The 14,509-nt window shown below is 36.7% G+C and overlaps 1 protein-coding gene across 2 annotated transcripts; it reads left to right on the top strand.

The window, feature by feature from the left end:
• The first annotated feature begins 10,372 nt into the window (after positions 1–10,372).
• Positions 10,373–14,013, top strand: LOC148852116 (NAD(P)-binding Rossmann-fold superfamily protein). Of its 2 annotated transcripts, XM_088942429.1 has the most exons (4): positions 10,373–10,552; positions 10,701–10,934; positions 11,420–13,100; positions 13,658–14,013. In XM_088942429.1, the coding sequence occupies exons 2-3, from the start codon at positions 10,919–10,921 to the stop codon at positions 12,553–12,555; spliced, it is 1,152 nt and encodes a 383-aa protein (XP_088798555.1). In that variant the 5' UTR covers positions 10,373–10,552; positions 10,701–10,918; the 3' UTR covers positions 12,556–13,100; positions 13,658–14,013. The 2 variants fall into 2 exon arrangements, with proteins under 2 accessions (XP_088798555.1, XP_088798553.1); XM_088942427.1 differs by lacking the exons at positions 10,373–10,552; positions 10,701–10,934 and having other exon boundaries at positions 10,942–13,100.
• Positions 14,014–14,509: the final 496 nt, after the last annotated feature.

Here is a 14,509-nt window from a genome sequence, read left to right as displayed (position 1 = left end):
AGCACTTTTTTCTTTCACAAATGGAACCTTAGGATAATAAGTATTACCATCCAAAGAAGTCCACCACTCAAGCACCGGAGAGATACAATTCTCCGGAGGAGCCAGAATTGTTTCTCTCGTGATGAGCCATATTTATCTAGTAAAATGACACTTCAAAAAATATGAACAGAATCTTCCTTATCACCACAAAAACTGCAGCAGCTGTCAATTTTTAGACTCCATACCTTATTGATTTCCTTTTTCACCCTAATAAGGTTACCATGCATCCAACAAGCCTCATTATAGGCCGATTTGATTGAGAAGGATTTCCTTTTGGGTTAGGCCTCCATACAAGACTATCCTCATGATCACAGATGGAATGAAATAGTTTTAAGTTTTCCCATACACTTAAAGGTACTAAGTTCTTAATCAAGTCCTCCTTCTAAGTTTTAGTCTCGTGATTGATGACATCACTAGCACGGAGGTCTAATTATTAATTTTTGCCACATTAACCAAATTGATAAGGGGAACCTCATCTGACCACTTATCAAACCAAAATTTTGTGTTATTACCTTTGCCAACAATCATTCCTATACCTCTCTTAATCAAATCACGGGAATCAATGATGCCTTTCCAAGCCCATGAATGATTCTTTTTTGGCTTAATCTCCTAAAAGTTTTCTCTCCGTAGATATTTGTTATTTACAATTTAAACCCATAAGTTATCTTTTTCATTTAACACTTTCCATCCTAATTTTGCAAGGCAGGTTTCATTCATCCAGCCTAAATTCTTCAGGCCCAGCCCACCCCAAAGCTTGGAACTGTAGACCCGGTCCCAATTGATGAGGTGGAGAGGTTTCCTTTCTTTACTGTTAGTCCATAAGAAACCCCTTTGCTTTTTATCAAGGTCCTGAATAACATCTTTTGAGACTTTAAATGATCTCATAATATATTGAGGAATCATGTTACTAGAAGCCTTTATGTAGAGGTGTAAAGTGGGCAAACCGTGCTGTGTTGGCCCGCAGGTCGTTACTGGCCGTGCCGCCCTCCCCGGTGAAAATTTTGGGGGTCGGCCCGCCCAGCCCACAGCTCAGGCCCATGTCGGCCTGTGCCATGCCGTGCCGTGGATCGAGCTAGCCCGTGGGCCAAGCCTTCGCCCAAGTTGGGCCATAGACCGTGCCAAAGCTATTTTTGCCTATTTATTTAAATAAATTGAAAAAACTTAAAATTTTAATTTTATATGAATTTTGATGTATACAATTGCTTATATATACAATAATTAAATAAATTAGTATAATAAAATTGAAAATAATTGCTTATTTTATTAATATATTATATACTATATATTATTATATAATTATAATTTATACAATATATTATATATTATATATAAATATTTAAAATGTATAAATATGTGTACCTATATATATAAATAGTATATATGGGATATGCTAGGCCACAAGCTAGGCCGTGCCAGCACATGGGTTGGGTGCAACACGATCTACTTGGTCATGCTGTGCCATGCCGGCCCGTGGACTCTAAACCCTAGGCCCAACACAACATGGATCATCTTGTCGGGCCTAGCACGACTTGTGGGTTATCATGACGTACCATGCCGGACCCGCGGCCCAGCTCAATTTACACCTCTACCTTTATGAGAATAATTTTACCAGCAAGAGAATTTCTTTTCCAACCTGACTTTCAGGGAAACGAAAGGCTGAGAAAATTTCAATTCAAAGTAATAAATGGTGTGATTTAGTTTCAACTGTAGACCCAAAAATGTGTTACCTTCTTCAAATTAAATAGGTAGCTCACATCCTCTAATCACAAATCAAATCAAATTTAGTTTTCTAGATCAAATAAAAATCACCCAACAGCTTTTAAAACTTGCCACATGGATATTAGGTTCATGTCAAATACATATACAATGACCTGATTCCCTATTTGGAACATGTTTAATGAAAAAAGAGAGCTTAATCTAGTTTCGAAAATCAAATAAAAAAGCCTCCCCTCCCCCGTCCAGGAGGCTTCTAAGATCTGGCACAAGCACAATTGCCCTGCCCTAAGGACAGGTAATAATTAGCTAGTAATATTGCAAAGGGAGGTCAAAGATTCATGGGAAGATTTATGGGGAAATATCTAATAGGTAGTAATTATGTCGATTCTCAGCTTTCACATGTGAAAACATGGAGTTCTGGTGTAATACAAGCTGGATGGAGATAATATATCCATGATGATATGTGTTCCTAGCTTCCAATGCCAAACATTGATCAATGTGATTGCTTAATGCTTAATTTCATTTGCAATAGTAACCATTTAAGCTTAAGCTCACAAGGAATCATGCATTTATTGTCCTCTGGAAAACACAACTACAAATAAACAACATTCTTTTGTCTAGTACCAATAAAGGTTAAATGTCAACCTGCTTGGATGATTTGAATTTGGTCAGAGTTTGGTCTGTATGCTATGATTTTGCTTGAGAGAATGCCATGAGGAGGTTAGATGGGTGTATATTTGAAGCATCTAACTTCTCTTCTTATTGTGCAGTACATAAATAAATTGGATGGATGGCAAATTGGGCCCCATATTTAGGGGTGATTGGTACAATGACATTGTGTTCTTGTATTTTGAATTGATCAAAGCAAATTTGTAAGAAATATGTATTGTCACATCGTCATTTTTAATTAGAAAAATGCACACATGAATTTTGATAAATAACACCTTATTTGCTATCACGTTTATGATTTCACTTTATTGAGCAGTTATTTTTCAGATATCTTATCTTTTTCAAATCATTGTTCGCAACCTTGTCAGAAACAGTAGAGGTACTGTTTGGGCCCCCTCTAGAAATTCTACACCCAACTTGAATGTGATGAAAAGTTAACGATAAGGGAGGTTTTGGACCCCCTCTAGGGGCAAATAACTCTACAAGTTGGCTTGACATCATTTGGAACATTAAGAGCCCTCCAAAGATCAAAATTTTCCTTTTCCTTCTCTTCCAAAAGAAGCTCCCTTCGAGAATGCATATGGGGAAAAGAGGTTTTGATATTGATGGATCTTGTCGCTTCTGCGGTGAGGAGGAAGATTTAGATCATATTTTCAAGTATTTTCCTTTCTCGTGTCAAATTTGGTCTATCCTTAGTGACCAATTAGAGGGTCTATTGGAGAGTGACCAAACCCTTCTTGACTAGTGGATCAGACTGCCAAAAATCAAGAAAAACAAAAAACTCCTAATTAAAAAAAAAAAAAAATTGCTTTCATTTTGTGGGCTATTTGGAAAAACAGAAATTAGAAAATTTGTAATAACATTGCGAACCCCCCTCAAACAATTCTTGATCGAGCTCTTCATTCTTTCATGGAAATCTTGGAAATTGAAAAAGGTGCAGCCGTAGAATCTTTTCACAAGACTTGGAAGCCCATTGTATGGTCTGCTCCATCTCAAGAAAGCATAAAAATTTCTCGTATCTTAGATGATCATTGTACTGCTTCTTGTATTGCCAGTAACCATATTGGTCGTGTCTTAGATGCCAAAGCTGTTAAAGATTGGATTCTGTAAAACTAATCAATCTGAAATATGGGTTGCTTGGGAAGTCATTAAAATGGCCCTGAAATTTCATTAATTCCCGATCTCTATCGAAGGCGACTTAAAGTTGGTGATTTCGTGCCTCAACCAAAAGACAAAGCCCCCTTGGAAGATGAGGAATACTATCAAGAGTTGCATTAGGATGAAGAACACCTTTACTAGAAGATGTATTTTTCACCATGCCTACAAAGAAGTGAACCAAGCCACAGATTGGATAGCTCGTGAAGCTCATATTACTACTTCGAAGTTTTTATCTTTTAACTTTTCTTCCCTTTCCCCTTTTCTTCTTTCTATTTGTTTTGTTGACTTCTGGGGGCACACTACACCCCCCGTTTGTTGTAGTGCTCTCTGGTTTTCTTAAAAAAAATCACACTGCTATTATTTGGTTGGTAAGAGTGATTGTTATTATTTGATTTTTGGACTTTTTTTAAGCAAAAGAAGAAGAAGGAAGAGGAGGAAGAAAGAGAAAATAGAAGAAAAAATAAATAAAGACATGGCATATTTTGAAAATATAATGAATAGTTGGTCTTGTTTTTATGTTTACATTTATTTGTCTTTCGAAAGGTCATCAAGGTACATACAAGTTGTTTTTAAAAGTTGATGGTATCAATAAGTAATTAATCATCATCATCATCATCATCATCATCATCATAATAATAATAATAATAATAATAATGAACTTCATCTAATTAATAAAAATGATTTAAGTTATTAAAATAATGTTCAAATTAGTGATCAATAAATTATTTGGACAAAATTAGCCCTAAAAGTAAAAGAAAAGGCTAAGGGTTTTGGCCGTTTGGTTAACAATTGGAATTGGAATGGTCTTTTCTCCCTCCTATTTGATTGAAACGGGAATGATCAAAATCAGAATCAGAATCAATGAGAATGGATTTTCAATCCTAAAGATGGAGGAGAGTATGACAAATGAGGGAACACTATTCCTCCAAGAATGGGAATCAGATTCTAATTTCGCCTAACCAAACAATTGGAGAAGTGTGTTGAAACCATGATATATTGGGTTTCAAACTATGCCACACCTCAGTCACCTGTTCGGTTGTGGTGTGGTGTGGTTTTCACCACACCCAAAATATTGGTCCTCGTGGCCTCAACCATGCCACAAGGTACTATAGTCCCAACATTGGTTACGATGCTTTGTACTCATTTTTAATATAGTTAATCAATTTTATTTTATTATTAATTACTTATTACTTTATTAGTTCTCTTATGTATGTATTATGTATTTTTATATTATTTTTAATTTTTATAAATATTATATTTTTTAAATTTATTGTTAGTATCATCATCATCATCATCATCATCATCATCATTATTATTATTATTATTATTATTGTTATTATTATTATTATTATTATTATTATTATTAAGGTTTTTAAATTTTTAATCAATATTCATTTTTAGTGTTTTTAACCTTCCGTTGACCTGACAGATTGAACCGCTTGAACCATCACCTGATTACAATTTTGGGTCAGATTTTAGTAAAACTCAATGGACGGCTAAAAACTGTTGAGTTAGTCAATTGGAATGTTGACCTATTTGATCCGGTGACTGAGTCGCGAGTTGCGCACTAACTGCGTATGCAAACTTTGAGAGACCATAACAAAAACCCTTTTTTGGTAGCTTTTCGAGAGCTATGCATCCCAAGGGACCATAGGCACCTTAGCCCTCTAGTTTTGCCATAAAAAACCCTTTTTTGACATCAAATTGAAATTTTTAATCTTTTTTACAAATAAAAAATGTAAAACAAAATTTAAAAGTATAAATGAAATACAAAATAATACATATATTACAATAAAATATATATACATTATTTATTGATAAAATACATGCTTATACATACCTATGCACATATATACATGTATATATGTATGTATGTATGTATGTATGTATGCATGTATGAATTAATGTATTGTTGGCATGGCATGGTCTTACCCATTCGACCCGGGTGATCGAATTGGTGACCTATGATCTAGAGGCAAAAATGGTTCGGCCTCTGGGTTGTTTTTTAAAACATTATTAATTTTTAATTCTTTTAATTTTTTTTAATTTTTTATCACAAGTTAAATTAATTCATATTATTGACTTGCATTTTGCTTAAAAACACCAAAAAAAATTATTACTCTTGATCAATGGCGTAAGTCACCTCACATTGTGTATATGAGATACATGGAATCAAAATACAAGGTGTGGCCTAAACCACAAAACACCTTGCAAATGCCTATATAGGTGTGGTGGTTCAGGATACCAAACTTTAACCACAGTACAAAATGCCTGTGGTGTGGTTGAGAACACACCACCTAATTTTTGGAATACACTACAGAACAATCAAAATGGTCCATTCAAATTCTAGACCCCTATTCCTACAAACGAAATGGACCGAAGAGATTTTTTTTTTAGAAAATAAACTCTATAGAAGAAAGGTTGTCAACAACAAAGTGGTTGGAAAATAAAGTTTTCAAAAGCAAGCAGCTTTTGTAGCTTATTTCTAAAGCATAGGCTGGGCGAAAGAATTCTAGTGTGCTTGTTGGATGATAGATCTAGGAATTGAATTAAAGCCCACTTCTTACCACTTTGTTTCGTTTCTCTTGCTCACTAGAAGCTCATATGAAGTTTTTTCTTTTAGATGCAAGCTACTCTCTCTCTTTTGAATGTAGTGGTGGGAATGTGGGCTGGGAATGGGGACCAAGGTACACTGTGGGCTGGGAAGATGTTAGGCAGCCCACAGGCACCCAATTAAACCGGCCTCTACTTGACTAATATTTTAAGGAATATTTAATAATTTTGGGCTTTGACAAGTAATAAACCACACTATTAAATTAAAAAGGAAACTAGTTGTAATCTAACAATTAATAAAATAAGAATAAAACACTAAACAAAGGGATAACCATTGAACGATTAACTAAAATATATAAACTATGACAATCAAAACTGATGAGTGGAAGATTGAAGAAATAGGCTAAAAACTAGCTAAGAGAAATGATAGGAGCTCCAAATGACAAATACGTGCACGTGACCTAAGATGCAATGCCATAAATGGTGGCTTAAAAATGTTGAAGTAAAAAGATCAATATGATACTGTGAATGAGAACGGAATTTCTAACTTAACCTGATGCTAATATGAGGAATGAGGAGGACTTTATGCTACTAATTAGCGCCAGTAAAGACCTAATTGAGAGAGAGAAACAAAATGTGTTTTCTAAAGAAAACAAAAAAGCGGTGGAGTTTAAAGGGGACATGAGATCCGAAAGCAATGAAATGTGATGATCTAAATGCATAAAAACTACTCTAGAAATGGCCAATTAAATAAACTGATGGTTGTTGGGCGAGGCATATAATAATAAATTTTAAACAATGAAGAGATATGAGCAACATAACACTCGTCTTCGATCGGATGGCTGGAAGGCCAATTAATCCTACAAGACTATTAAGAAGATAACAAATTATTTCCATCTAATACAATTTAGAAAAACATCTTCCTTAAAAACAGAAAAAAAAAAAAGTAAATAAATCTTTTCTACAAACTCTGTGCAAAGACTACTATCCTTGTGTTACGTTCAGCAGCTTTCTTACTGATTCCTCTATCCTCAGTTGATGCATTCCTCGGATGTTCATGAAACGTTGGAGATCTCTCCCATACTTGATGAGGATTCTTGATCGTTCTGAAACCCAAAAATAGTTTATGCAGCCCAAATTGTAAAGAAAAGTCTGCTCAATGGTTGTAGTCTTCTTGCAACACTTTTTCAAACTCAAGTTGAATTCAGCATCGTCTCCATTCCACCATGCCCGACCTGGTAGTATCTGGATTTAGAGTGACATGAAAGGGTTATAAGGTTGTGAGAGGTCTCCTCTGCTTGGAATGTGAATAGGGTGAGTAAAAGTCTGCAAATGGTGACAGCACCGCTGTGAAGTATGATCGATTACGAGTGACTTAGGGAGGAGTTGTAGGCTTCGATCTTCACTCCGTAGACGTGGGGGATGGATTTCTGGATATGGATGTGAAAGGGCATAAGATGGAGAATGCTTGGGACGTGAATGGGAGTAACACTTAAGATAGAAAGTGTAGAGTTCTCTCTCTAGGTTAAAATGTGTGTGCTTGGGTATTTATAGAGTTTTTTTGGGGTGGGGGGTGATTCTAAAAAGGGAATGGGTGAATTAGGTTTGAGTTTGGGTATGATCATGAAGCATTATTCCAACTTAACATTCATTAGTTGTTAATTATTTTTTTAATGGTTACAATGTTTGAAATTGTGACTGTTCAAAAAGCTTTTTCTAAACCAACACTTTCATCTATTTTATGATTCTTTAGAAATTATTTAAGGAGTGTGAATCAAGCAAATCTGCACACAAGTTTTTTGAAAATCACTCGTCTCTCTTTATTTGATTTGTTATTGTCTCATAGAAGGTTTCTTTGGAGAATTTTCAACTTTGGTGGTTACAGACTCTCGTCCAAGACTCTGTTATATTATGGGAATGAATTTGCCTGTAACCCACCAACAAATTCATCAAATCTGAGTGGGGGCAAATAAAATCGGTAATAGAAAATTTTGGTGGAATAATTGCACAACTTGAGTATGCTAATGCAATAAGAAGTCTGATGTGTCATATTCTTTGTACTAGACCTGATATTGCATTTGTAGTAAATAAACTTTAGTCAGTTTACAAGTAATCCCAATGTAGAGCATTGGAAGGCAATTGAGAGAATTCTTGAGTATCTCAAAAGAACATTGGAACTTGGTTTATTCCATTGTGATCTAGTTGTATTAAAATGGTACATTGATGCTAATTGGATTACTAGTAATGGAAATAACAAATCTACCTCTAGATAGACTTTTGTCCTTGATGGGGGTGCGATCTCTTAGGCATTCAAGAGACAAACTTGCATATCTAACTCGACCATGGAATCCAAATTCATAACCTTGTAATGACTACTAGAAAAGAGGCTGAATGGATTAGGAATCTATTTTTGGATATAAAATATTGGCCTAATCCTATGCCTTAAATTTCCATTTAGTGTGATAGTGAAGCAATTTTGTCGAGAGCCTATGATGGTACCTACAATGGTAAGTCCAAGCATATAAGTCTGAGGCATGAATTTGTAAGTCAACTAATTTAAGATAAAGTCATCACTATAGCCAATGTTCAAAATATCGATACTGGTATATTGGCCTGTATCTGTACTATTTTTTATGTTTTTATTTTTTATTTTTGAAACTGGTTGAGAGGGGCCAGTTTAAGGACAATCTACCCTTTGAACCACTTGCCAATCCCAAACACCCCCTATAGGGGCTTATCGAGAAAGCTCCGATACAATACATATTAGTCGATATGTGACAAAATTTTAATCATTGACTATAACTTATGTAAGGTCAACTAAAAATTTAACTAATCCTCTTACCAAAGGTTTGCCTTGAAAATTGGGAAGAACGATAACTAAAGAGATGTGATTAAAATCCTTCACTTAGTCACCAGTAATGGTAACCTGCCCTTATAAAACATCATTCTATTTAAAATATTATTTATATTTTAAACTTTTTCTTTATTTTAATTGAATCTATTTAAAAAAGAGGGTAAATTTCTTAAGCTACCCTTATGGTTTAGCTAATTGATTAAGGCCCCGTTTGATGATTAAGGCCCTGTTTCACAAATACTTCTTAGAAGTACTTGTTTTAACAACCCTTTACGCTATTTGGTAATCCACTTTTTCAAATCACTTATTATGTTTTTAAGTACTTATTGGGGTGAGAATGTTTGGTAAGCTACTTTCCTCATAAGTGCTTATATTTATTCAAATGACAATTTTAGCCCTCATTTTTCTTATACATATATACAATACTTTTCAATAACAATAATAATAATAATTAATCATAATAATAATAATAAAAATAATAATAATATACTAAAATTAATAGTAGTAGCAGTAATAATAATAAATAATAATAATAATAATAATAATAATAATAAGATGATGATGAAGAGGGGGAAGGTTGTTGCCACTACAACTCACCTATTCTCCCTTCCAGCGATAGAGAGCGTCGACAACCTCTCCTTAGTCTCTCTCTCTCTCTCTTTCTCTCTCTCTCTCTCTCTCCTTTTCTTCTTCTTCTTCTCCTTTGTTTTTGTTCTTCTATAACCACTAAATCACGAACAAGACATTGTTCATCTTCCTCTCCAAAAGAGAACCAGCAGTAGTTGAACGTCTCTCTTTTGATTCTTCGACACTGGAATGGTGACGATGATTAGATCGATCTCTGTTTCAAAGATCTGAGATCAAACTACGAGCTCTGTTTTAGAAATCTGAGATCGAGCTACAAGCTATGTTTCAGAGATCTAACTTCAAAGCATAGAAGAAAGAGGCCAAATGATAGGTCCATCGGCCACGATTCCTCACCGTCGATCATTGCGGGTGGACCTGTAACTGGTGTGCCGTTGCTACTAGGGTTTGAGGATTTGATGAGTGGAGAAGGGGGAAGTATAACCTCGTGGGGCTATTTTAATCATTATACAAATTTGTGGGATTGGTTCATCTTAATATTTTGGAGAAGTACTTAAAAAAAGTCAATTTGAAGTCACTTTTTCAAAGTACTTCTTTAAAAAAAGTATTTTTCACCACTTTTTTACCAAAGACCTATAAGTACTTAAAAATCACTTAATATGTGGTCCAATGTCTTAAAAGAAGTACTTCTTAACAAGGTTTAGGCCCTCTTTGATGATTTAGTACTTGTTAAAAAGGTACTTATTTTAAATAACTTATTATGTTTTTAATTTTGTTGAATTATTTTCCCATAAGTGATTACATTGACACACATAAGAATTTTAGCCCTCACCTTTCGAACCCTGTGTAACCCTGCGAGGCTGCGATGGAGAACGTCGTCGTCTAGATGTACTTTCAAATCCGCTTCTATGTTTTTCCGGTTGCCCTAATTTACAACAGTAGCTGGAAAAACAAAGACGGTCTAAAGGCGAATTCAGAGTACTCTTTCTCTTGTGCATTAAATTTTGAGTTAATCAAAAGAATGGTTGCGCCAGAGAATTTACCCAAAAAAAATTCTTGTTGATTATCAAATTTCGGGGAGAAATGATTTCACCAAATTGTGTAATGTCATTGTTATCGCCGTCAGCTGTAGGGTTGCGCCAGAGAATCGGTACCCAGCTGCATTTGAAGAAGGGCTCGAATTCTTGAACTGGTTGGGGTAGCAGGCGAATCTGATTTAGTGTGGTTAGCCTCCTGGGAACACACGCGAAGCTGGTACTGATATCAGGACTCAGGAGATCCGATGCTCAACAGCGTATCCTGATACATTTGGAGCGTCAATTGTGGAACCTTCGTTGGCTGCTAATGGGGACCCTTCCAGGTTCCGTTCTAATCCAGTGGCCCCCCTTTCCTTCTCTGCATCCATTACACGTTTTGTCTACATAGGGATGCCCATTCTCTGCTTTGCATTTCTGAGGAAAAAACGAATTTTCAAACTTGATTTGAATTATAATTCTTGACTGAATGCTTATTTCGGAAAAATTTATCATATCTGTCATTCTGGACTGTGTTTCAAAGAAGTGCGATGTGTACAAATTACAATTTCGGGGTGGTTTTGTTCGACTAAATATCAGGGATGAGGTGACGGGGAAATCACTTGGTGGGATCTGCTGTGTCTATTGTGCTGTGGACGGAGCTGTGTCCCCAATCAAATCCATTCACATGACCTTAACCTTCTCCCACATCTCCGTCCATGGCACAGTGGACAGATCAGATCCCAGCAACAAAAGATGCATGGGTCACTGTCATTACTAGTCTAAGCCTCACAAGATTCAAATTGTATGACCTTTCCTATGCCGATGGCAGGCAAAGGAACAACTACAATCAGTACCAAAAAAGACGTTGCTGAAAGTGTTGCGCTCATCTTCGGGGTTACCGGGCTCGTTGGCAAGGAGATTGCCAACAACTTATTAGCCAAATCTGGGTGGAAGGTATATGGCATTGCTCGCAAGCCTGATTTCTTCACCCCCATTCAACATCGTAACTACAGGTTCATTTCGTGTGACCTCCTAGACCCTGTACAAACTGTGCAGAAGCTCTCTTCCCTAGATGGGGCGACCCACATCTTTTGGGTCACTTGGGCCAGCCAGTTCCCTCTGGACTCGTCGGAGTGTTGCGATCAGAACAAGGCCATGATGTCTAATGCCTTGAATGCTATTCTCCCCAAAGCTAAGGCATTGAAGCATGTCTCTCTTCAGACTGGGACCAAGCATTATGTATCTCTTAGCGGACCTTTTGACAACACAGTGCGACGCTACGACGAGGAGAGTCCCAGAGTCAATGAAGGCCATAATTTCTATTACATGCTAGAGGACTTGCTAATTGAGAAACTAAGGGGTAAAGTGGCATGGTCAGTGCACCGCCCAGGGTTAATATTGGGAAGTTCTCACAGGACTGCTTTTAACTTCATCGGTAGCCTCTGCATCTATGGGACGATATGCAAACATCTCCACCTCCCCTTTGTATTTGGAGGTGCAAGAGAGTGTTGGGAGGAGGTCTACATAGATGGTTCAGATGCCAGGCTTGTTGCTGAGCAACATATATGGGTATCAACGAATGATAATGTATCTTCAACAGATGGCCAAGCCTTCAACGCAGTAAATGGTCCAAGCTTCACATGGAAGCAGATCTGGCCTGCCCTTGCTGTTAAGTTTGGATTGCAGGCAGAAGAAGACATGTTCTCGCAAGATTTTCTATTTTCAACTTCCATGGCAGACAAGGAAAGTGTGTGGGAAGACATTGTGGTGAAGGAGGGCGTACGACCAACCAAGATAGGAGATCTGGCTAATTGGACATTCTTAGATGTCCTGTTCCGGTTCCCAACAAAGCTACTGGCAGCTCGAGACAAGGTTGATCGGCTTGGTTTCACGATGACTTATGAGATGTTGGATTCCATATTGTATTGGGTGGATTGCATGAGGGATGAGAAGCTCATTCCTTAGAAGTTTGACCTCAAATGTGTCACTTGGTAGGGGGACAGTGTGGTGCACCACAATCCAGGCTATCTCGCTGATGTCTTTCCAAGGATTGGCCAAAGAGAATATGCTCAGGGATAAGCTGTTGTCCCATCCATTGCTGTTCTTATCATATTTGCTTCGAATGATAGAGACCCAAGTCTATCATGTTCTATTGGGAAGCACCAAAGCCATTTACCCAGTAGGGAAATATTCCTTTCAAGCCGATGACCTAATCACAGGCCGCCTTCCTTCCATTAACATGCAGAGCACTTTCCACCTAACTAAATGATCCCTTCTATAACTACCTCCCACCAAAAGATAATCACGTTTGCAGCTTCCTTATATGATTCCTCACCTTGGCTGCAGCTTTAAATAGAGAAAGTAAGTCAGCAGGTTGGAAAGGGTTTGCCTTTACGAGGGTGTCTTCCACCTTTTGAGAAATAATTCATCTTCCACTGATACAATCTCCTCTCACACCTGTACAGTGCAAGATCCAGGAAACTAACAGTCTTTGGGATTTCCACTCAAAGGTAGACCAAGATGCTTAACAGGCCACTTTTCCATATTACCCCCTCATCCTGCACATCTCCTCTGAGGAATGTGAATACTCATTATACTGCTTTTAGTTAGATTAGTTTTCAGACCCTTAATAGCTTCAAAACATTTCAAGGTTTTCACCAAATTTATGAGATTTTTTTTCCTCTCCTTCAAGAAAGATAATAGTATCACCTGCAATATATTGCCTAACACTACATTTTCTCACATATTAAACTAATTGAACATCTTAATCACCAAAAGAAGCAAGAAGTGAAAATTTTGATGCCCTGTAGTTCAGTTGAGTCCATTGAACAGATTTCATTGCAAAATAAATATTCCAGCTCTGGACCTGGTTGCTTAAAATAAATATGATCTTCTCAAACAATACATTATTTTTTTCCTTGTTATGTGGTCTCAATTTCTACCAACATTTGTTCTGGCGTCTTACTTAGTAATTGTTTGTTCATTCATTATATGCTAAGTTGAATAGTGACTATGCTTAGATTGATATGCCATAAAATCTGTGAATTGTTTTTATGTTGTTCTGCAGATTTTGTTTTATTTTCTGATGGTTCTATCCACATCCTCTGCTCAATTGTTCCTTTTGCGGGATTCTCCAGCATCACTTGCACCATTTACTGCTGTGTTGATCATCCTAGAGGATACTTCAGACCCCTTTGGGGGGGTTCTTTTTATTAAATGCCCACTGAAGTTGAATCCTTTGTTCTATCAGCATCTACAGATGGAAAGCTATTGGAGAAATTTATATGATGCTATTTGTCAAAAAAATATTATAATATGCTCAAGCATTTTAACCGAAATCATCTAACTCTAGAGCTGTTAGTAATTCTAGTCTTGCTATTGCATGGTTAGAAGCAATATTGATTTAGTGACAGTTCCTTCTAACATAGTTCTTTCTTTAATATTTCTAGCTACTCTTTAGACCACAATGTTGGCTTGCCATGGGCCCAGACCAATCAAGTAGATTGAATTGAACCATCCACATTTCAGTTTGCTGTCTGGTCCATTTTTAAAGATTGATAAGCATTTATACCAATAATGATGATTATTCCAAACAAATAATAATGTAAAGAGTAAAGACTACAAGTGTATTGATAAAAAAGTGTGATTCTTGATGAGCCTAGGGGTGATCATGGGCCCGGCTGGGCGCAGGTCTAGATTACAAGCCCTGGCCAGCCCTACGTGGGCCTGGATTGAGCTTATGGACTTTCTCTCCTAATGACTTTGAGCCCATGGCACCTTATGAGTTATGATAATAATTTAGCTATTTATAAATTTATAAACTAAATAACAGATAATGCATTAAAAAAATATTGTACCAGATCAATCTAGGCTGGGCTTGGCTAGGCTTTGGGCCTATGGCACAGAAAGCATGGGCCTC

Source organism: Nelumbo lutea, chromosome 5 (genome assembly GCF_056320005.1).
Source record: "Nelumbo lutea isolate HS-2025 chromosome 5, American lotus-T2T, whole genome shotgun sequence".
In the NCBI taxonomy this organism is placed as follows: Eukaryota; Viridiplantae; Streptophyta; class Magnoliopsida; order Proteales; family Nelumbonaceae; genus Nelumbo; species Nelumbo lutea.
Note: the sequence above shows the minus strand (reverse complement) of the source record. Positions and strands in the feature narration are given on the sequence as shown.